The sequence below is a fragment of the Oncorhynchus keta genome, chromosome 29 (genome assembly GCF_023373465.1).
Source record: "Oncorhynchus keta strain PuntledgeMale-10-30-2019 chromosome 29, Oket_V2, whole genome shotgun sequence".
Lineage (NCBI taxonomy): Eukaryota > Metazoa > Chordata > Actinopteri > Salmoniformes > Salmonidae > Oncorhynchus > Oncorhynchus keta.
The window spans coordinates 41,311,499-41,327,715 of NC_068449.1; the positions used below are offsets into that span (position 1 = coordinate 41,311,499).

The window sequence follows — 16,217 nt, forward strand, 5'->3', positions numbered from 1 at the left end:
GAAACCCAGAACATGTTCCAGTCTGTGCTGGCCAAACAGTCCTGTAGCTTAGCATCTGCTTCATCTGACCACTTTTTTATTGATCTTGTCACTGGTCAGATTTGCCATGGAGGGCGAGGGAGAGCTTTGTATGAGTCTCTGTGTGTGGAGTAAAGGTAGTCCAGAGTATTTTTCCCTCTGGTTGCACGTTTAACAAGCTGATAGAAATTTGGTAAAACTGATCTAAGTTTCCCTGCGTTAAAGTTTCCCGGCTACTAAGAGCGCTGCCTCTGGGTGAGCTTTTTCTTGTTTGCTTATGGCGGAATACAGAATACAGCATTCAATGCTGTCTCTTAGTGACAGCCTCAGTCTGTGGTGTTATGTAAAACAGCTACAGAAAAGGTAGATAGTGTGGTCAACAGCTTATCATGAGATACAGTGCCTTGCAAAAGTATTCGGCCCCCTTGAACTTTGCGACCTTTTGCCACATTTCAGGCTTCAAACATAAAGATATAAAACTGTATTTTTTTGTGAAGAATCAACAACAAGTGGGACACAATCATGAAGTGCAACAACATTTATTGGATATTTCAAACTTTTTTAACAAATCAAAAACTGAAAAATTGGGCGTGCAAAATTATTCAGCCCCTTTACTTTAAGTGCAGCAAACTCTCTCCAGAAGTTCAGTGAGGATCTCTGAATGATCCAATGTTGACCTAAATGACTAATGATGATAAATACAATCCACCTGTGTGTAATCAAGTCTCCGTATAAATGCACCTGCACTGTGATAGTCTCAGAGGTCCGTTAAAAGCGCGGAGAGCATCATGAAGAACAAGGAACACACCAGGCAGGTCCGAGATACTGTTGTGAAGAATTTTAAAGCCGGATTTGGATACAAAAAGATTTCCCAAGCTCTAAACATACCAAGGAGCACTGTGCAAGCGATAATATTGAAATGGAAGGAGTATCAGACCACTGCAAATCTACCAAGACCTGGCCGTCCCTCTAAACTTTCAGCTCATACAAGGAGAAGACTGATCAGAGATGCAGCCAAGAGGCCCATGATCACTCTGGATGAACTGCAGAGATCTACAGCTGAGGTGGGAGACTCTGTCCATAGGACAACAATCAGTCGTATATTGCACAAATCTGGCCTTTATGGAAGTGGCAAGAAGAAAGCCATTTCTTAAAGATATCCATAAAAAGTGTTGTTTAAAGTTTGCCACAAGCCATCTGGGAGACACAACAAACATGTGGAAGAAGGTGCTCTGGTCAGATGAAACCAAAATTGAACTTTTTGGCAACAATGCAAAATGGTATGTTTGGCGTAAAAGCAACAAAGCGCATCACCCTGCACACACCATCCCCACTGTCAAACATGGTGGTGGCAGCATCATGGTTTGGGCCTGCTTTTCTTCAGCAGGGACAGGGAAGATGGTTAAAATTGATGGGAAGATGGATGGAGCCAAATACAGGACCATTCTGGAAGAAAACCTGATGGAGTCTGCAAAAGACCTGAGACTGGGACGGAGATTTGTCTTCCAACAAGACAATGATCCAAAACATAAAGCAAAATCTACAATGGAATGGTTCAAAAATAAACATATCCAGGTGTTAGAATGGCCAAGTCAAAGTCCAGACCTGAATCCAATCGAGAATCTGTGGAAAGAACTGAAAACTGCTGTTCACAAATGCTCTCCATCCAACCTCGCTGAGCTCGAGCTGTTTTGCAAGGAGGAATGGGAAAAAATTTCAGTCTCTCGATGTGCAAAACTGATAGAGACATACCCCAAGCGACTTACAGCTGTAATCGCAGCAAAAGGTGGAGCTACAAAGTATTAACTTAAGGGGGCTGAATAATTTTGCACGCCCAATTTTTCAGTTTCTGATTTGTTAAAAAAGTTTGAAATATCCAATAAATGTCGTTCCACTTCATGATTGTGTCCCACTTGTTGTTGATTCTTCACAAAAAAATACAGTTTTATATCTTTATGTTTGAAGCCTGAAATGTGGCAAAAGGTCGCAAAGTTCAAGGGGGCCGAATACTTTCGCAAAGGCACTGTACTCTACCTCAGGTGAGCAATAGGTCGAGACTTCCTTAGATATCGTGCACCAGCTGTTATTTACAAAAATACACAGTCCACCACCTCTTGTCTTACCAGATGCCGCTGTTCTATCCTGCCGGTACAGCGTATAACCAGTATGTTGATAGTGTTGATGTTCAGCCACGACTCCGTGACATGTAAGATTATACAGTTTTGAATGTCCTGTTGGTAATGTAATCTGCATAGTTCATCAATTTTATTCTCCAAAGATTGCACATTTGCTAGCAGAATATAAGGAAGTGAGGGTTTATTCAATCGTCAACCAATTCTCAGAAGGCAGCCCGCCCTCTGGCCCTTTTTCTCTGCCTCCTCTTCACGCAAATCACAACGACCTGGGCCTGTTCCCGAGAAAGCAGTATATCATTTGCGTTGGGCTCGTCAGACTCGCTAAAGGGAAGAAAAGGATTCTGCCTGCCTGAGTAATCTCAGTCCTAATATCCACAAGTTATTTTCGGTCATAAAAGAGGATAGCAGCAAAATAACTACAAAATAAGTTTTTTAAAAACTATAATAAAAAGTTACAAACAACGCAAATAAACAAACAAAAAACACGATCGGTTGGGAACACGTAGAATGTCAGCCTTCTTCTCCGGCTCCATTTTACATTTTGTTCGTGCGTATACGAAGTATTGACTCGTGGGTATGAATACTTATGTAAAAGAGATTACTGTATTTCATTTTCAGTACATTTGCAATGATCTCTAAAAACAAAAAAACATATTTAATACATTTTGGCCGTAACACTATGTAATAAGTCAAGAGGTATGAATACTTTCTGAAGGCACATGTTATATTTATGCCACTCTAGATATGTTGTTAGCTGCTATCACTATGAAAAATACAACTGTCCCGGAACGTAACTGCTATCTACTGAGAGGAACCTCCTCCTTTAAAATCCAATGTTATGACTGTGTTCAGCAGGGTCTCTGCCAGGTCAGGGTAGAAGATGCTCCAGTCATATTAGCCTACTGGTCCTGGGGAATCACACAGTGAACACTTTCCCTGGCTTCCACAGCACACACAGGTAAGACCATACAGATACTCTGCTCAAATGGAGATTTCAATTGTATTTTCTGCCCTCAAGGTGTGTTAGACGATTTTTATGTTCTGTTTTCAGTTTGTATTTACAAAGTATCAAATCCAGATAACAAAAAATCACTAGAAAATGTAGTGAATGTGTATCAACACAATTTAAGAGACAGAGTGCCTCTCACTCTTATAGGCCACATGTAAATGGTTGTCCCTCCTCTCTCTAGGGGGTTGGAGCTGTCTAATCTCTTCCAGGTGAGACAGAGGCAGAAAGGTGCAGACCACGTGGACCTGTGGCTGACCAACATCCTCCACTTCCCCCTCACCGTCCAGGATGCCATCCTCTCCCCGGAGTCCCAGGGCTTACTCAAGGTAGGGGGGGAGGGGTGGTCTTTTTCTGTAGTTGCACTGAGCATCTCAGAAGATAGCTACATCATACAAATGTGGTTCCATGAATTCCGTTGAGATTGCAATGAAGTCGACCAGAAGGTCAACTCGATAGAAATGTCAAAGTTCAGCCCGAAAACTATGTGCAAAAGTAGTTTGCCTTGTTTTAAAAAAATACAGATTGGTACAGGCGCACAACTCGGCCTCTCAACATTTCACAGGCCTGGTTTCCCAGGTTGAAATCAGTCTCTAGTTAAAATATGAGAGAATGAGATCTACGTAGTTACAGTTGAATATCCTACTATCGGTATGTCCGTGCTGACCGTCTGTCCCCTGTGTGTCAAGGTGGTCAACTTCAGCGGGGCAGTGTCAGTGCCCCAGGGTGGCTGCTGGCGGATCCTCTCCCTGCAGCTCCTCAACAGGAGCCTGCCCCTAAACCTACTCTCCACCCTCTCTCTGACCACTGGTTTGTGTCTGGCCCTGAAACTACCCCTCCACTTTCACTCCACCCTAGCCAAGGTAATACTACCAATGATGCCAGTCTGCATAGACATTATGTACACTCCACACTGGCCAAGGTAACACTCCAAATGACTGTGCATACACACTCCTCCATACTCGATAGACCAGCATTTCTTAAGAAAGGAGTGCATGTTTTTGCCCTAGCACTGCATGCCTGATTCCATTAATCAAACGATTGATGATGAGTTCATTCGTGTAATCAGGTAGTGCTTGGCCAAAAACAAAGATGTGCACCTCTTTGGGACTTCAGGACCAGGGCCGTGCCCACAAAGAGTAAGATCGAGGATCAGTTTGGCCCTTTAGGTCATAATGAACAAGATTATATGGACAGATCCTAGATCAGCACTCATAACCACACTTTACACTGTTACTGTACATTGTTCTGATCTCTATACTAATGTTTAACATCTGCTCACTTACACCTTTGTTCTGATATAGTACAGTACAGTGTGTGTTTATATATATGTGTATACATACAGTGGGGCAAAAAAGTATTTAGTCAGCCACCAATTGTGCAAGTTCTCCCATTTAAAAAGATGAGAGGCCTGTAATTTTCATCATAGGTACACTTCAACTATGACAGACAAAATGAGGGAAAAAAATCCAGAAAATCACATTGTAGGATTTATAATGAATTTATTTGCAAATGATGGTGGAAAATAAGTATTTGGTCAATAACAAAAGTTTATCTCAATACTTTGTTATATACCCTTTGTTGGCAATGACAGACAAGCTTCAATTCCATACAACACTCCTTCCGTGCTCTTAAACGCTAGTAAAACCAAATGCATGCTTTTCAACCGTTCGCTGCCTGCACCCGCACGCCCGACTAGCATCACCACCCTGGATGGTTCCGACCTAGAATATGTGGACATCTATAAGTACCTAGGTGTCTGGCTAGACTGTAAACTCTCCTTCCAGACTCATATCAAACATCTCCAATCTAAAATCAAATCTAGAGTCGGATTTCTATTCCGCAACAAAGCCTCCTTCACTCACGCCGCCAAACTTACCCTAGTAAAACTGACTATCCTACCGATCCTCGACTTTGGCGACGTCATCTACAAAATAGCTTCCAATACTCTACTCAGCAAACTGGATGCAGTTTATCACAGTGCCATCCGTTTTGTTACTAAAGCACCTTATACCACCCACCACTGCGACCTGTATGCTCTAGTCGGCTGGCCCTCGCTACATATTCGTTGCCAGAAATGGTGGTGGCAGCATCATGCTGTGGGTATGTTTTTCAGCGGCAGGGACTGGGAGACTAGTCAGGATTGAGGGGAAGATGAACGGAACAAAGTACAGAGAGTTCCTTGATGAAAACCTGCTCCAGAGTACTCAGGACCTCAGACTGGGGTGAAGGTTCACCTTCCAACAGGACAACGACCCTAAGCACACAGCCAAGACGACGCAGGATAATTTTCGGGACAAGTCTCTAAATGTCCTTGAGTGGCCCAGCCAGAGCCCGGTCTTGAACCCGATCTAACATCTTTGACCTGAAAATAGCTGTGCAGGGACGCTTCTGCTTGTAGCGTCATACCCAAGAAAATTCAAGGCTGTAATCGCTGCCAAAGGTGCTTCAACAAAGTACTGAGTAAAGGGTCTGAATACTTATGTAAATGTGATATTTCATTATTGAAACAATTATACATTTGCAAAAATGTCTAAAAACCTGTTTTTCTTTGTTATTATGCAGTATTATGTGTAGTTTGAGGGGAAAAAAACAATTAAATACATTTTAGAGTAAGGCTCCGTAACAAAATGTCGAAAAAGTCAAGGGGTCTTTCCAAAAGCTGTGTGTGTGTGTGTGTGTGTGTGTGTGTGTGTGTGTGTGTGTGTGTGTCTTGATAGATAAATAGCCTTTTATTAGAATACTCTTCCTGCACAACCACTCCACTCTGTAGAGGGAAACTCTCTCTTCAAGCTGACACAGTCAAACAACATTATATTGATATGACATTCTTCCAGCCAAAAATAACTGGGAGTGTGTTTGTGTGTTCCCTCTCCAGCAGGGTAATGTTGTGTTTGAAGCAGAGGGGGAGTATGCCCGACCATGTCCTCTCAGACTGTCAGAATCAGGTGAGACGTGCGCCCTCGCTTGTGGCGTGCATATGCATGAGTCATTGGTCTCTGCTGTGTTTGACTGATATGTGTGCGGGTGTGTGGTCCACTCAGGCTGTGTTGTATGGGTGTTTCCAGGTCGTGTCCAGTGGCAGCGCTCTCTCCTCCCAGACTCCTCCTCCTGGATGCTGGACAGCAGACTGGTCTCGGAGCTCTGCGCTCACTGGCAAATCCGCAAAGACCAATTGCCCTGCAGGTGAGACACACAATTGTTCACTTCACTCCTTTACTCTGTCTAGTCACTCCTACACATACACACACGTATTAGGGTGGGTGGGCCACACACACACACCATTTTTCACTTCACTCAGTATTATCTAAACACTCTAACACATATCACTTATAATGACATTGGGCCACACACAACACACTTACAGTTCCTATTGTCTTCTGTTCGCTGAAGGTGGCCCAGACTACCAGCGGAGACCTCGTCCCCTCTAGACTTTGGTGCTGTCCCTGTCAATGAAAGCAAGGTAACCCAAACATGTTTTTATCAAACACTAATAGTTGAATAGCTCTGTGGTACACAAAGTCAACAATTCACCTTCAGCAGTTTGAAGACTTCTGATTTTTGTAATAAAATACAAAAAATGTAGCTCTACAATCTGCGTTTTTAACATCAGTATGCTTTTCCATTACGCTGTCTGTGTAATGCAATGTCTTGTTATGTTATATGTCAGCTGTGAGCCATGGAAACCAAATGTCAATGCACAATACATATTTTGAACTTTTCCCCCAGGTTAAGCTGCTGACTCTGAAAAGCCCCTCCTCCTCTGTGGTCTATGTGGAAATCCGAGCCCTCTCCCTGTACCCGGCCCCCCTGGAAGCCCTTGACCTCCTCACCAAATGGTACGAACCCAAGAACACCTTCCCTCACCATTAGTGGTCCTTCTGTGGCTCAGTTGGTAGAGCATGGCGCTTGTAACGCCAGGGTAGTGGGTTCGATTCCCGGGACCACCCATACGTAGAATGTATGCACACATGACTGTAAGTCGCTTTGGATAAAAGCGTCAGCTAAATGGCATATATTATTAGTTGCACACGAGATGCATTCCCTTGGGTAGGTTTCAATAGTTTATTGTGGCTTCCTGTCCTCGTCTCATTTCCTTCATCTGCACTGAAGTGAAACAACTGGACAATATTGCTTTCACCCATCCTACGCGTTTTGAGATCAGCGCAGATGAAAGGAGTGGAAAGTCACTTCAGACTATTATAACAAATTCCTTCGCTTTAGTTTCCCACTCCTTAAAGGGACAGTTCACACAAACATTAGTTGATTTTAGATAGAACTGCCCCTTTAACATTGCAGTTTCGTACCAGTTAGTTCTGAGCGTCCCTTGTAGGTGTTATTGATGAGGCGTCTCACTGTTTGGCCACTTACTCTCTCACCTGTTTCTCCAGGTTCAACATCAGCTCCCTCTCTGTCAATATCAGCACTACGGAGTTCACTCTGCTGCCTGCAGAGCACAAGGTAAGGATGCTGTGCATTCTGGGAAATGTAGTTTGTTGTCTGTTCTACTGTCTGACTATGGGACTTGGGCTGCTCTAATGTATTAGGTGTAGGGTAGGGATGGGGGGGGGGATCAATACAGTTGAGTATAGAGATATTATTTTTGCTGATTTTATATATAAATTTCTAGGTACTGCAGTTCTTCCTTTAAAAGTTGCATCATACTGCAGCACACCTGGCAGGCTGCTGCATAATTCTATGGCACTTTATTTAAGTTTCAGCCATTGTTGCCATTAATGCTAGTTAGTCCTAGTTTGACCACCAGGGGGCATTAAATAGTACCCGCAAAACACCAGTCTCAACGTCAACAGTGAAGAGGTGACTCCAGGATGCTGGCTTTCTCAGCAGAGTTGCCAAGAAAAAGCTGTATCTCAGACTGGCCAATAAAAATAAAAGATTTGGTTGGGAAAAAGAACAGACACTGGACAGAGGAACTCTGCCTAGAAGGCCAGCATCCCAGAGTCGCCTCTTCACTGTTGACGTTGAGACTGGTGTTATGCGGGTACTATTTAATGAAACTGCCAGATGAAGACTTGTGAGGCGTCTGTTTTTCAAACTAGACACTCTAATGTACTTGTTCTCTTGCTCAGTTGTGCACCGGGGCCTCTGGGTGCAACCGGTCAGCACCTTAGGTGTAAATGCCAGTTGGCTTTTTATAGTCAAGCATTCAGAGGTCAAGACAGCGTGTATGTGTTTGTGAGAGAGAGAGAATCGAAACACGCACAGTAACGTGGAATATAGCAATAAGAATGTCCGTTTAATATATATTTTTTCATTTAAACTTTATTTAATCAGGAAAATATGCAGATCACCTCCTATTACCCTTCTCAGAGTTTTAAGAATTGTGTGTGTTCCATTATTTGTGGCATTTAAAGCATATTGAAGAAAGAAGCAAAATCTGAATCTCCATTTGGGTATTGGTTAGACTACAATTAGGGTGTGGGAATATTAGGATTATTTTGCTCTTAGTACTGTAGCCTACTCCTGACTGGTCACGTTGTACAGCACCATTTTTCCTAACGGAAACACTGAGGATTTAGTTTTTCTTGGAATAGAAACACCATAATATTAAGCAAATTAAATAAGCAAATTTCTTAAAATCAGTCTCATATACTATGTTATTACTTCAATTCTCTAGTACAGCCAAACTAGCATTAATGGCAACAATTGCTGATACTTAAAATAACGTGCCCTAGAATTCCAAGGTGTGCTGCAGTACGGCGCAACTTTTACAGGAAGAACCTCTGTAGGCATGGTGCCAGGTTTCCCCCAGATGTGATTCTTGGCAGTCAGTTTCATCAGACCAGAGAAACTCCAAGTGAGCTATAATGTGCCTTTTCCTGAAGAGTGGCTTCCGCCTGGCCACTCTACCATAAAGGCCTGATTTGGTGGATTGCTGCAGAGATGGTTGTCCTTCTGGAAGGTTCTTCCATCGCCACTGGAGCTCTTTCAGAGTGACCATCGGGCCCTTCTCCCCCAATTGCTCAGTTTGGCTGGGCGGCCAGCTCTAGGAAGGGTCTTGGTGGTTCCATACCTCCATTTAAGAATGATGGAGGCCACTGTGTTATCGGGGACTTTCAATGCTGCAGAAATGTTTTGATACCCTTCCCCAGACCTGTGCCTCAACGAAATCCTGTCTCGGAGCTCTACGGACAATTCCCTTCAACCTCTGCTTGGTTTTTGCTCTGACATGCACTGTCAACTGTGGGACCTTAGACAGGTGTGTGCCTTTCCAAATCATGTCCAATCAATTGAATTTACCACAGGTGACCTCCAATCAAGTTGTAGAAACATCTCAAGGGATTATCAATGGAAATGTATGTAAATGTTTAAAAAAAGGATATTTGCAAACATTTCTAAAACCTGTTTTTGCGTTATGGGGTATTGTGTGTAGATTGATGAGAAAAAAATAATTTTGATCCATTTTAGAATAAGGCTGTGACGTAACAAAATGTGGAGAAAGGGGTCTGAATACTTTCCGAATGCACTGTACTGTGTATCCTGATAATATCGTATCGTGAGGTCCCTGGCAATTCCAAGCCTTAGTGTAGGGTGTTGTTGCCCCTAGATGCAGATCTTGGGTCAGTTTCACATTTCCCCCATTAATGGTTAAGGTTAGGACTGGCGGAGGGGAAGCTGATCCTAGATTTGTACCTAGGGGAAACTTCACCCCACCCCATTACAATGAAATGACAGGAAATGTTTGCTGCTCCCAAGTGTGGTATTTTATTGACCTATGGTGGATCGCTAGCTAAGTCACCAGCCTTGTGGCAAACATTGAGCGGACATTTCCTGCCTTTTTTTTTTGCATTATTCTTTGGTCCTATTGCATTTTGATGCATGTGTTTTAGTAATTCCTTTCTTTTGACACTCCAGCTCAGATTTGTTCAATCCACTCCTAGGGAATGAGATACCCTGCTCTAGTTATGGGAAACCAATGCGGTCGTCAATCATTAGCCTCTCACCTGGTGTCCCAGGTCTGAATCGGTCCATGATTAGTGGAGAATGAAAGCCAAGCGTCTCAGCCCTTTTAGATCAAAATGAATAAGGTTTCATGGACAGGCAAGACCTGATCCTAAATCAGCACTCCTACTCTTGATATGCCTGATACAGACAAACCCAGACGTTTTTCAGCTGTCCAGGAGACTGCAGTTGAAAAATACTTGCTATATAAAGTGTGCTATGCAGTGATATATGAACCATTTCCACTAACCCTCGCCCTCTGTGTTGTCTGCAGGGGGGTGAGGGAGTCCTGCGTTTTCTCCTCCAGCCGTGGGAGAGCAGGGAGGTGGCCGTGGTGTTCACCCCCTCCGAACACAAACCCACCACCACCATCCTACTCATCAGGTACACTATAATTGTCACCTCTACATTATGACACGTTTTTAGAAATAGTCTTCTGATATTCATATTTCATATGAACTAACAAAGACAAAATGGCCACATAAACAGTACTGTGAATAATTCCCCCCAATTGTTGCGCACTGGTAGCAGTAGTTGATATTACAGTAGTTATTTGCAGTACTATGCCAACATAGATTTGTACGTGATGTTTTTCCACATTTGTGGTTGTTTTGGTCAATAATGTAGCCAAACTAGATGGCACCGGGTATTTGAATGACATTTGACAGATTTGAGTATGGTGCCATGTGCTGTGTGTCTGGTTTTGGTGAATCACAGCATTGGTGACTGTCTAGTGTTGAGTTTCCATTCTGTTCAAGTCTTGTCTGTCACTCTGCTGTTGGAGCGTGAGGAACAGGAAGTCGGGGAGCTGAGTCTTGAGCCCGTCTGACTCTCTTTGTCCTTTTTTTCTTTCTCTCTTCCTTGGTGTCTCTTTGTCTCAGGAACAACCTGACAGTGTTTGACATGGTGACGGTGCGGGGCCATGGGTCCAAGGAGCTGCTGAGAGTGGGGGGCAAGCTGCCGGGCCCCGGGGCCTCATTACGCTTCAATGTCCCTCAGTCCACCCTCATGGAATGCCGAGACGGTGAGCCAACCACTCGGTTCATTTTATATTTGTAATTTATCCACCTTTCTCTCATTGAGAGAAAATCTAGTTTGTGCTCCTAGTGGCAATAACAACAACCAGTGTGTTACTCCACAAAAATCATCAATGATAGGGTTTGATTATATTTAATTTAAGTGCGGTATAATGTAGGGCTGGGTGATATGGCCAAAATATCATATCACAATATAAAAAAAGGATGGTATTTTATATTTTTGAATACTAAAAGTTCTACATTTGCTGTATGAGTAATATGTGACCCTAGGCTGGCAACACAAACATTCTAAGTGATTCCAATGGGTCTTTCTCCATTTTGATTTGTTTTATGCTGTTCAATTCAACCAAACATTTTCATACATTTCTGTGTTTCCTGCACTTATTTGAGATCATTTCCACACTGCCACGTAGGGCTGCACGATATGGGCAAACAATCTAGGCCTTATTTTTTTAACCAAATGTTGCAATTGTGATTTGACTTGTGATTTAGAGTACAACACTTGGGTGAACTAATTGATTATTTTAATTATATAGTTAGAATATAATAGTGGGCACTTTGAATACAGTGTTGTTTGACATGACAACAAGTTCAAATGCCAGGGAGGAGTTATTGTGACAGGGTAGGAACCAAAGTGTTAATAAGTGTTTCCTAGGAGACCCTATAATATTTGGCTACATTTAATATTTTCTCTTAGCTACTTCATGTATCTAACATATTCATGCTTTGCATATTCCTCTTTGATTTAGAAGAGACTGTTGCACAAACAACATGCTGATTTAGGTCAACACCATCACTGCTATGTTGGTATGCTAGCCAGCTAACTATCGATTAGCATTAGTGGCTAACAAGATTAAGACCCAACTTGCTAAGAAAAGACAAACTAGCTGTTTGCAGATGTAAGAAACACAAACTAAGTGTAATTATAGAATGCTAGTGGATTTATATTAAGAGGCAAAGTGAAAACAGCATCGTTGTCATCAACGTTGTTGCTGTTGCGGTGCTGCATGCAGACTAAACGCAAGTGTCTCGTGGTCGAGGAACAGCAAATGCGCTCCATGAGGGAAAGGGAGAGGGGCTAGGTGTGGAATACCGTTATATCGTAAAACACGGTATACCGCCCAACCCTAAGTGTATGCACTGTATGTAGCTAGATCTTATTAGATGTTTATCAATATTTGAATGCATTACTAATACAATTCATTCGTCAAGGCAAATGACGATGCTTTGTGGTATTGGAAAATCGAATGCAATGCCTTTCAGGTTAATTGGTAGGATATCAAATTTGGAATTCAAACTCAATTTATAAGGCCCTTGAATTTGAAACTAGGCTGCTTAATCATTGTCTTAGTGTGGTAGTTCTGCTGTACAACCTGTATTAAACTCCTTTTAATGGCAAAAAGCAGATTTATTGTAATTAAATGGACAATAAAGCGTGTCTTATCTGTGTGTTCTCCTACCTAGGCTAGTTAATCCTTGTTGGCATACCGAATGTCACCCTATTCCCTTTATAGTGGCATACTTGGTCAAAAGTAGGGACCCTGGTCAAAAGTAGTGCATTATAGAAGGAATAAGGTGCCATTTGGGACTCAGCCCTTGTCTTGCTCTACTGTTCTTAAGAGTGTGTGGCTGGCTACATTCATCTATTTCCTAAGTTCTTTATGCATCAAACAAAAAATGCTTCCTCCCATCTACCTCCCAGGCCTGCGCGCCAACAAGCCTCTGTTTGCCATCCGGAAGAGCTTCAAGGTGGAGAACGCCGGGGAGCTGCCCCTTACGGTCACGTCCATGAACATCAACGGCTACAAGTGCCAGGGCTTCGGCTTCGAGGTGCTGCAGTGCAGGTCATTCAGCCTGGACCACAACTCCTCGTCCGAGATCACCATTGCGTAAGTCAAATGTCGGAAGAATGGACGCAGATTGTTGTTGAACCTTTCTTTATGTGAACATATTTTGTATTAACTCAGCAGTAGTGTACATGCTTCAGGTTACTTTCAAGTGAAGGGTACATAAAGTAATGAAAGAAAAATGGATGTATCATTTTTGTATTCAGTCCGAACGTATCAAGACGTTTGTGTTGTTCAGTCGATCATTTGTTGTTATACGAGACATATCAAGAAATTGTTTTTGGACATTTGTATCACTCATTGACCTCTCATCTCCTTCTCTCCTTTTCCCCCCACTGTCCCAACTTATATTTTCTCTATCTCCACTTCCCCCTCTTTCTTCCCTCTTTGGTTGTCTACCCTCTCACCCCTTCTCGTAATCTCCCCCACTTCCTTTTCACCTTCCTCTTTTCCCCCTTCATCGCTCGCTTGCTCTCTCTCCTCTTACTCCACCTTCTCCCTCCCCTTCTCTTACTCCACCTTCTACCTCCCCTTCTCCTGCTCCACCTTCTCCCTCCCCTTCTCTTGCTCCACCTTCTCCCTCCCCTTCTCTTGCTCCAACTTCTCCCTCCCCTTCTCTTGCTCCACCTTCTCCCCCCTTCCTCCCTCTCTTTCTCCACCCCCCTCTCTCCCTCCGCCAGGTTCACTCCAGACTTCACGTCGTCCTGGGTGATCCGGGACCTGACCCTGGTGACGTCGCGCGGCTCATTGTTCCCCTTCACCCTCAACGTGACGCTGCCCCACCACATGCTGCCCCTCTGTGCTCAAGTGGTGCCCAGACCCAGCTGGGAGGAGACATTCTGGGTGGTCACCCTCATCTTCACCTGGTCAGTGCCACCCCGAGACGCATAGACCAGTACTAACTTAGTGCCAATGCTGGGTGAAGAAAAGCCAATGTCGTACATATCGTCAGGATTTTTTGGTTGTTGCATTAAAGAGGTTTAATGTTGAAAGACAATGGACTTTGACTCCCCAAGCAGATTACCGGTGTCTACTTCTTTCTGTCAATTTGTTGGCACTGGTATCACCAATGAATAACCAGCCATATCCTCTCTCACTCCTCTCAGCTTCTCCCTGGCAGGTGTTTGTCTGATGGCTTTCCACCAGGCCCAGTACATCCTGTCTCAGTTTTCCAGCCCCACCACAAGGAGCATCTACAATTCTGCCCTGTCCCGGGACAACGGCCCTGTCAACAACATCACCCCCAACGGAGTCAAGTAAGACCCGTTTCCAATCAAATATTTGTACCCTACATCAACAGTTTTACATGGTTAATTACCAATATAAAACATGATTCAAGTTAGATGTTTTGGTGGTACTTGATATAACACTCCAGTAAAAGTGTTCCATCAACCATGTTGTAAAAGTAGTTGCATGTTATCTACATAAACCGTGCACTAATAATATTGTTCTTTAAATGAAGCTTATCACCCATTTGATTAGCTGGTGATAATGCACTGGTATGGGTTTACACATACAGTCTCTAACTGGTTGTTGTCCGTGTCCAGTAAAATGAAGGGCAGCTGCAAGACGTACGTGGAGACCTGCCACAACTCCGACAAAGGAAAGGGGCGTGGCTCCCCGGCAGTGGCCAACGGCTCCACCCCCCGACCACAGCCCTTCTCCTCTTCCTCCTCCTCCAAGAAGGGTGCCTCCACCACCACCTCCCAGCCACAGAAGAAACATAAGGTGTCCGTTTACTACGGCAAGTACAAAACCAGCTCCTCCGCCACAGTGGCGACGGCGCCCGAGGAAGAGCGGGAACTAGACCTAACTCCCGACCTGGGAACCCTGGAACCTTACTTGAGCACGGACGCCTGCAACAACAACGAGCCCACGTTCCTCTGTGAAATCGACGTTAAGAAAACGACACAGCACTTTAAGGAAGTTCCCCCACAGAGCGCCGCCCAGGGGGAGGACAGCAAGAGGCCAGCGGTGGTTATGTTTCCCGTGGAAACACAAGCCGGCTTCCCCGACAATGTCACTGTGGGCCCGGGCCCCCGACCTGGTCTCCTGCTGTGCAGCCCCGTGACAGAGAAAGGGTACGACCTCGGTACACATTCGCAGTTTGCAGAGAAGAGGGACACAACAGAGAAAAGGGACAACTCTGAGCTGGAGGTGATACACAGGGTGATCAATTGGTTATTACTTGGTTTTATTTGATAGCTCGCTCTGATTGATGCTTGTAGCCTGGTTTCTCCTACAGCTCTGTCGAGATTTTTTTGTGTGCAATCTAAGTACTTCAGTACAGCGTGGAAATGTGAATGTAATCTTTCTCTCGTTCTCTCTCCCTCCAGACCAAAGAGGATGGTAAAATCCAGAGGAAGAAGGCAGAGAAGACGGAGGCTGGTGTCCCAGCCGGGAACAACAAGGCAAAAAAGAGTCGCAAGAGGAACACAGAGGGGATTTCTGGGTACCTGGCATCTTCAAATCGATAGACGGCGTTAGACAGCGTGCTCACTTACAAATTAATTTTGACAAATGGTTTGGTGCAGAATTCCATTTTGAATGGAATTGACAGCACTCAAAGGACAATCTTCAATAAGTCATTGCTTGGGATGAACCTATTCATCCCACACAGATGTGATGCACCTAATTCACACCGCGGCTATTGTTTATTGACCAAAAGTAAAACATTTCACGTTAATATTTTCTAACTGGGTAGAAAGTGAAATGGTGAATTTGATTATTTCGATTTGGGATTGATTTAAATTTAAGAAACAACCGTTAATTAGCTACCCTCAGCAGGCGTTTATAGTAGAACATTCAGCTGTGTTGAAGGTTTGTAACCCTGTTGATTGTAGAATCACTGCAGGAAATGTGAAGACATTGAAAAGGGACATTGGTCTTTGCTGTTCCCACAGGCTACCTGAACACAGCGTGGTTGTGATGTCAGTGCAGGAGAGGGAACCGGAGTGGAGAACGGGAGAACAACAACAGAATATGAACGGAACCCGCACTCGGAACCGCTGCTTCACAGGAAAAACAGACGCACCAAAGCCCAGCCCCAACCCCGGCAGCCCCCTCAAACAGAACGGTGGGTACATATACATCCACACACCAGGGTTTCCGTTAGGAAAATGTGGCGGCGGAAATTTGACCAGCAACCTTTTAATTGACCGGACATTTAAGAGATCTGCCGGACTCATGCATTGGGTGCGTAACTGATTAG

The 16,217-nt window shown here is 43.9% G+C and overlaps 1 protein-coding gene across 9 annotated transcripts in view; it reads left to right on the forward strand.

Annotated features, from left to right (window-relative positions):
• The window catches only part of LOC118362911 (transmembrane protein 131-like), a 99,546-nt gene that overhangs the window by 73,208 nt on the left and 10,121 nt on the right, over positions 1–16,217 (forward strand). For 3 of the 9 annotated variants that reach the window (XM_052486581.1, XM_052486582.1, XM_052486576.1), the window contains 17 exons: positions 3,006–3,111; positions 3,344–3,488; positions 3,849–4,022; positions 6,038–6,107; positions 6,204–6,345; positions 6,553–6,622; positions 6,889–6,998; positions 7,551–7,620; positions 9,426–9,476; positions 10,397–10,506; positions 11,004–11,146; positions 12,862–13,048; positions 13,687–13,872; positions 14,113–14,262; positions 14,554–15,175; positions 15,343–15,458; positions 15,910–16,082. In XM_052486581.1, coding sequence (XP_052342541.1) covers positions 3,006–3,111; positions 3,344–3,488; positions 3,849–4,022; positions 6,038–6,107; positions 6,204–6,345; positions 6,553–6,622; positions 6,889–6,998; positions 7,551–7,620; positions 9,426–9,476; positions 10,397–10,506; positions 11,004–11,146; positions 12,862–13,048; positions 13,687–13,872; positions 14,113–14,262; positions 14,554–15,175; positions 15,343–15,458; positions 15,910–16,082 — 2,625 coding nt within the window. The remainder of the gene's footprint in view (positions 1–3,005; positions 3,112–3,343; positions 3,489–3,848; positions 4,023–6,037; positions 6,108–6,203; positions 6,346–6,552; positions 6,623–6,888; positions 6,999–7,550; positions 7,621–9,425; positions 9,477–10,396; positions 10,507–11,003; positions 11,147–12,861; positions 13,049–13,686; positions 13,873–14,112; positions 14,263–14,553; positions 15,176–15,342; positions 15,459–15,909; positions 16,083–16,217) is intronic. The other 6 variants (XM_052486579.1, XM_052486578.1, XM_035743636.2 and 3 more) reach the window with 6 other exon arrangements.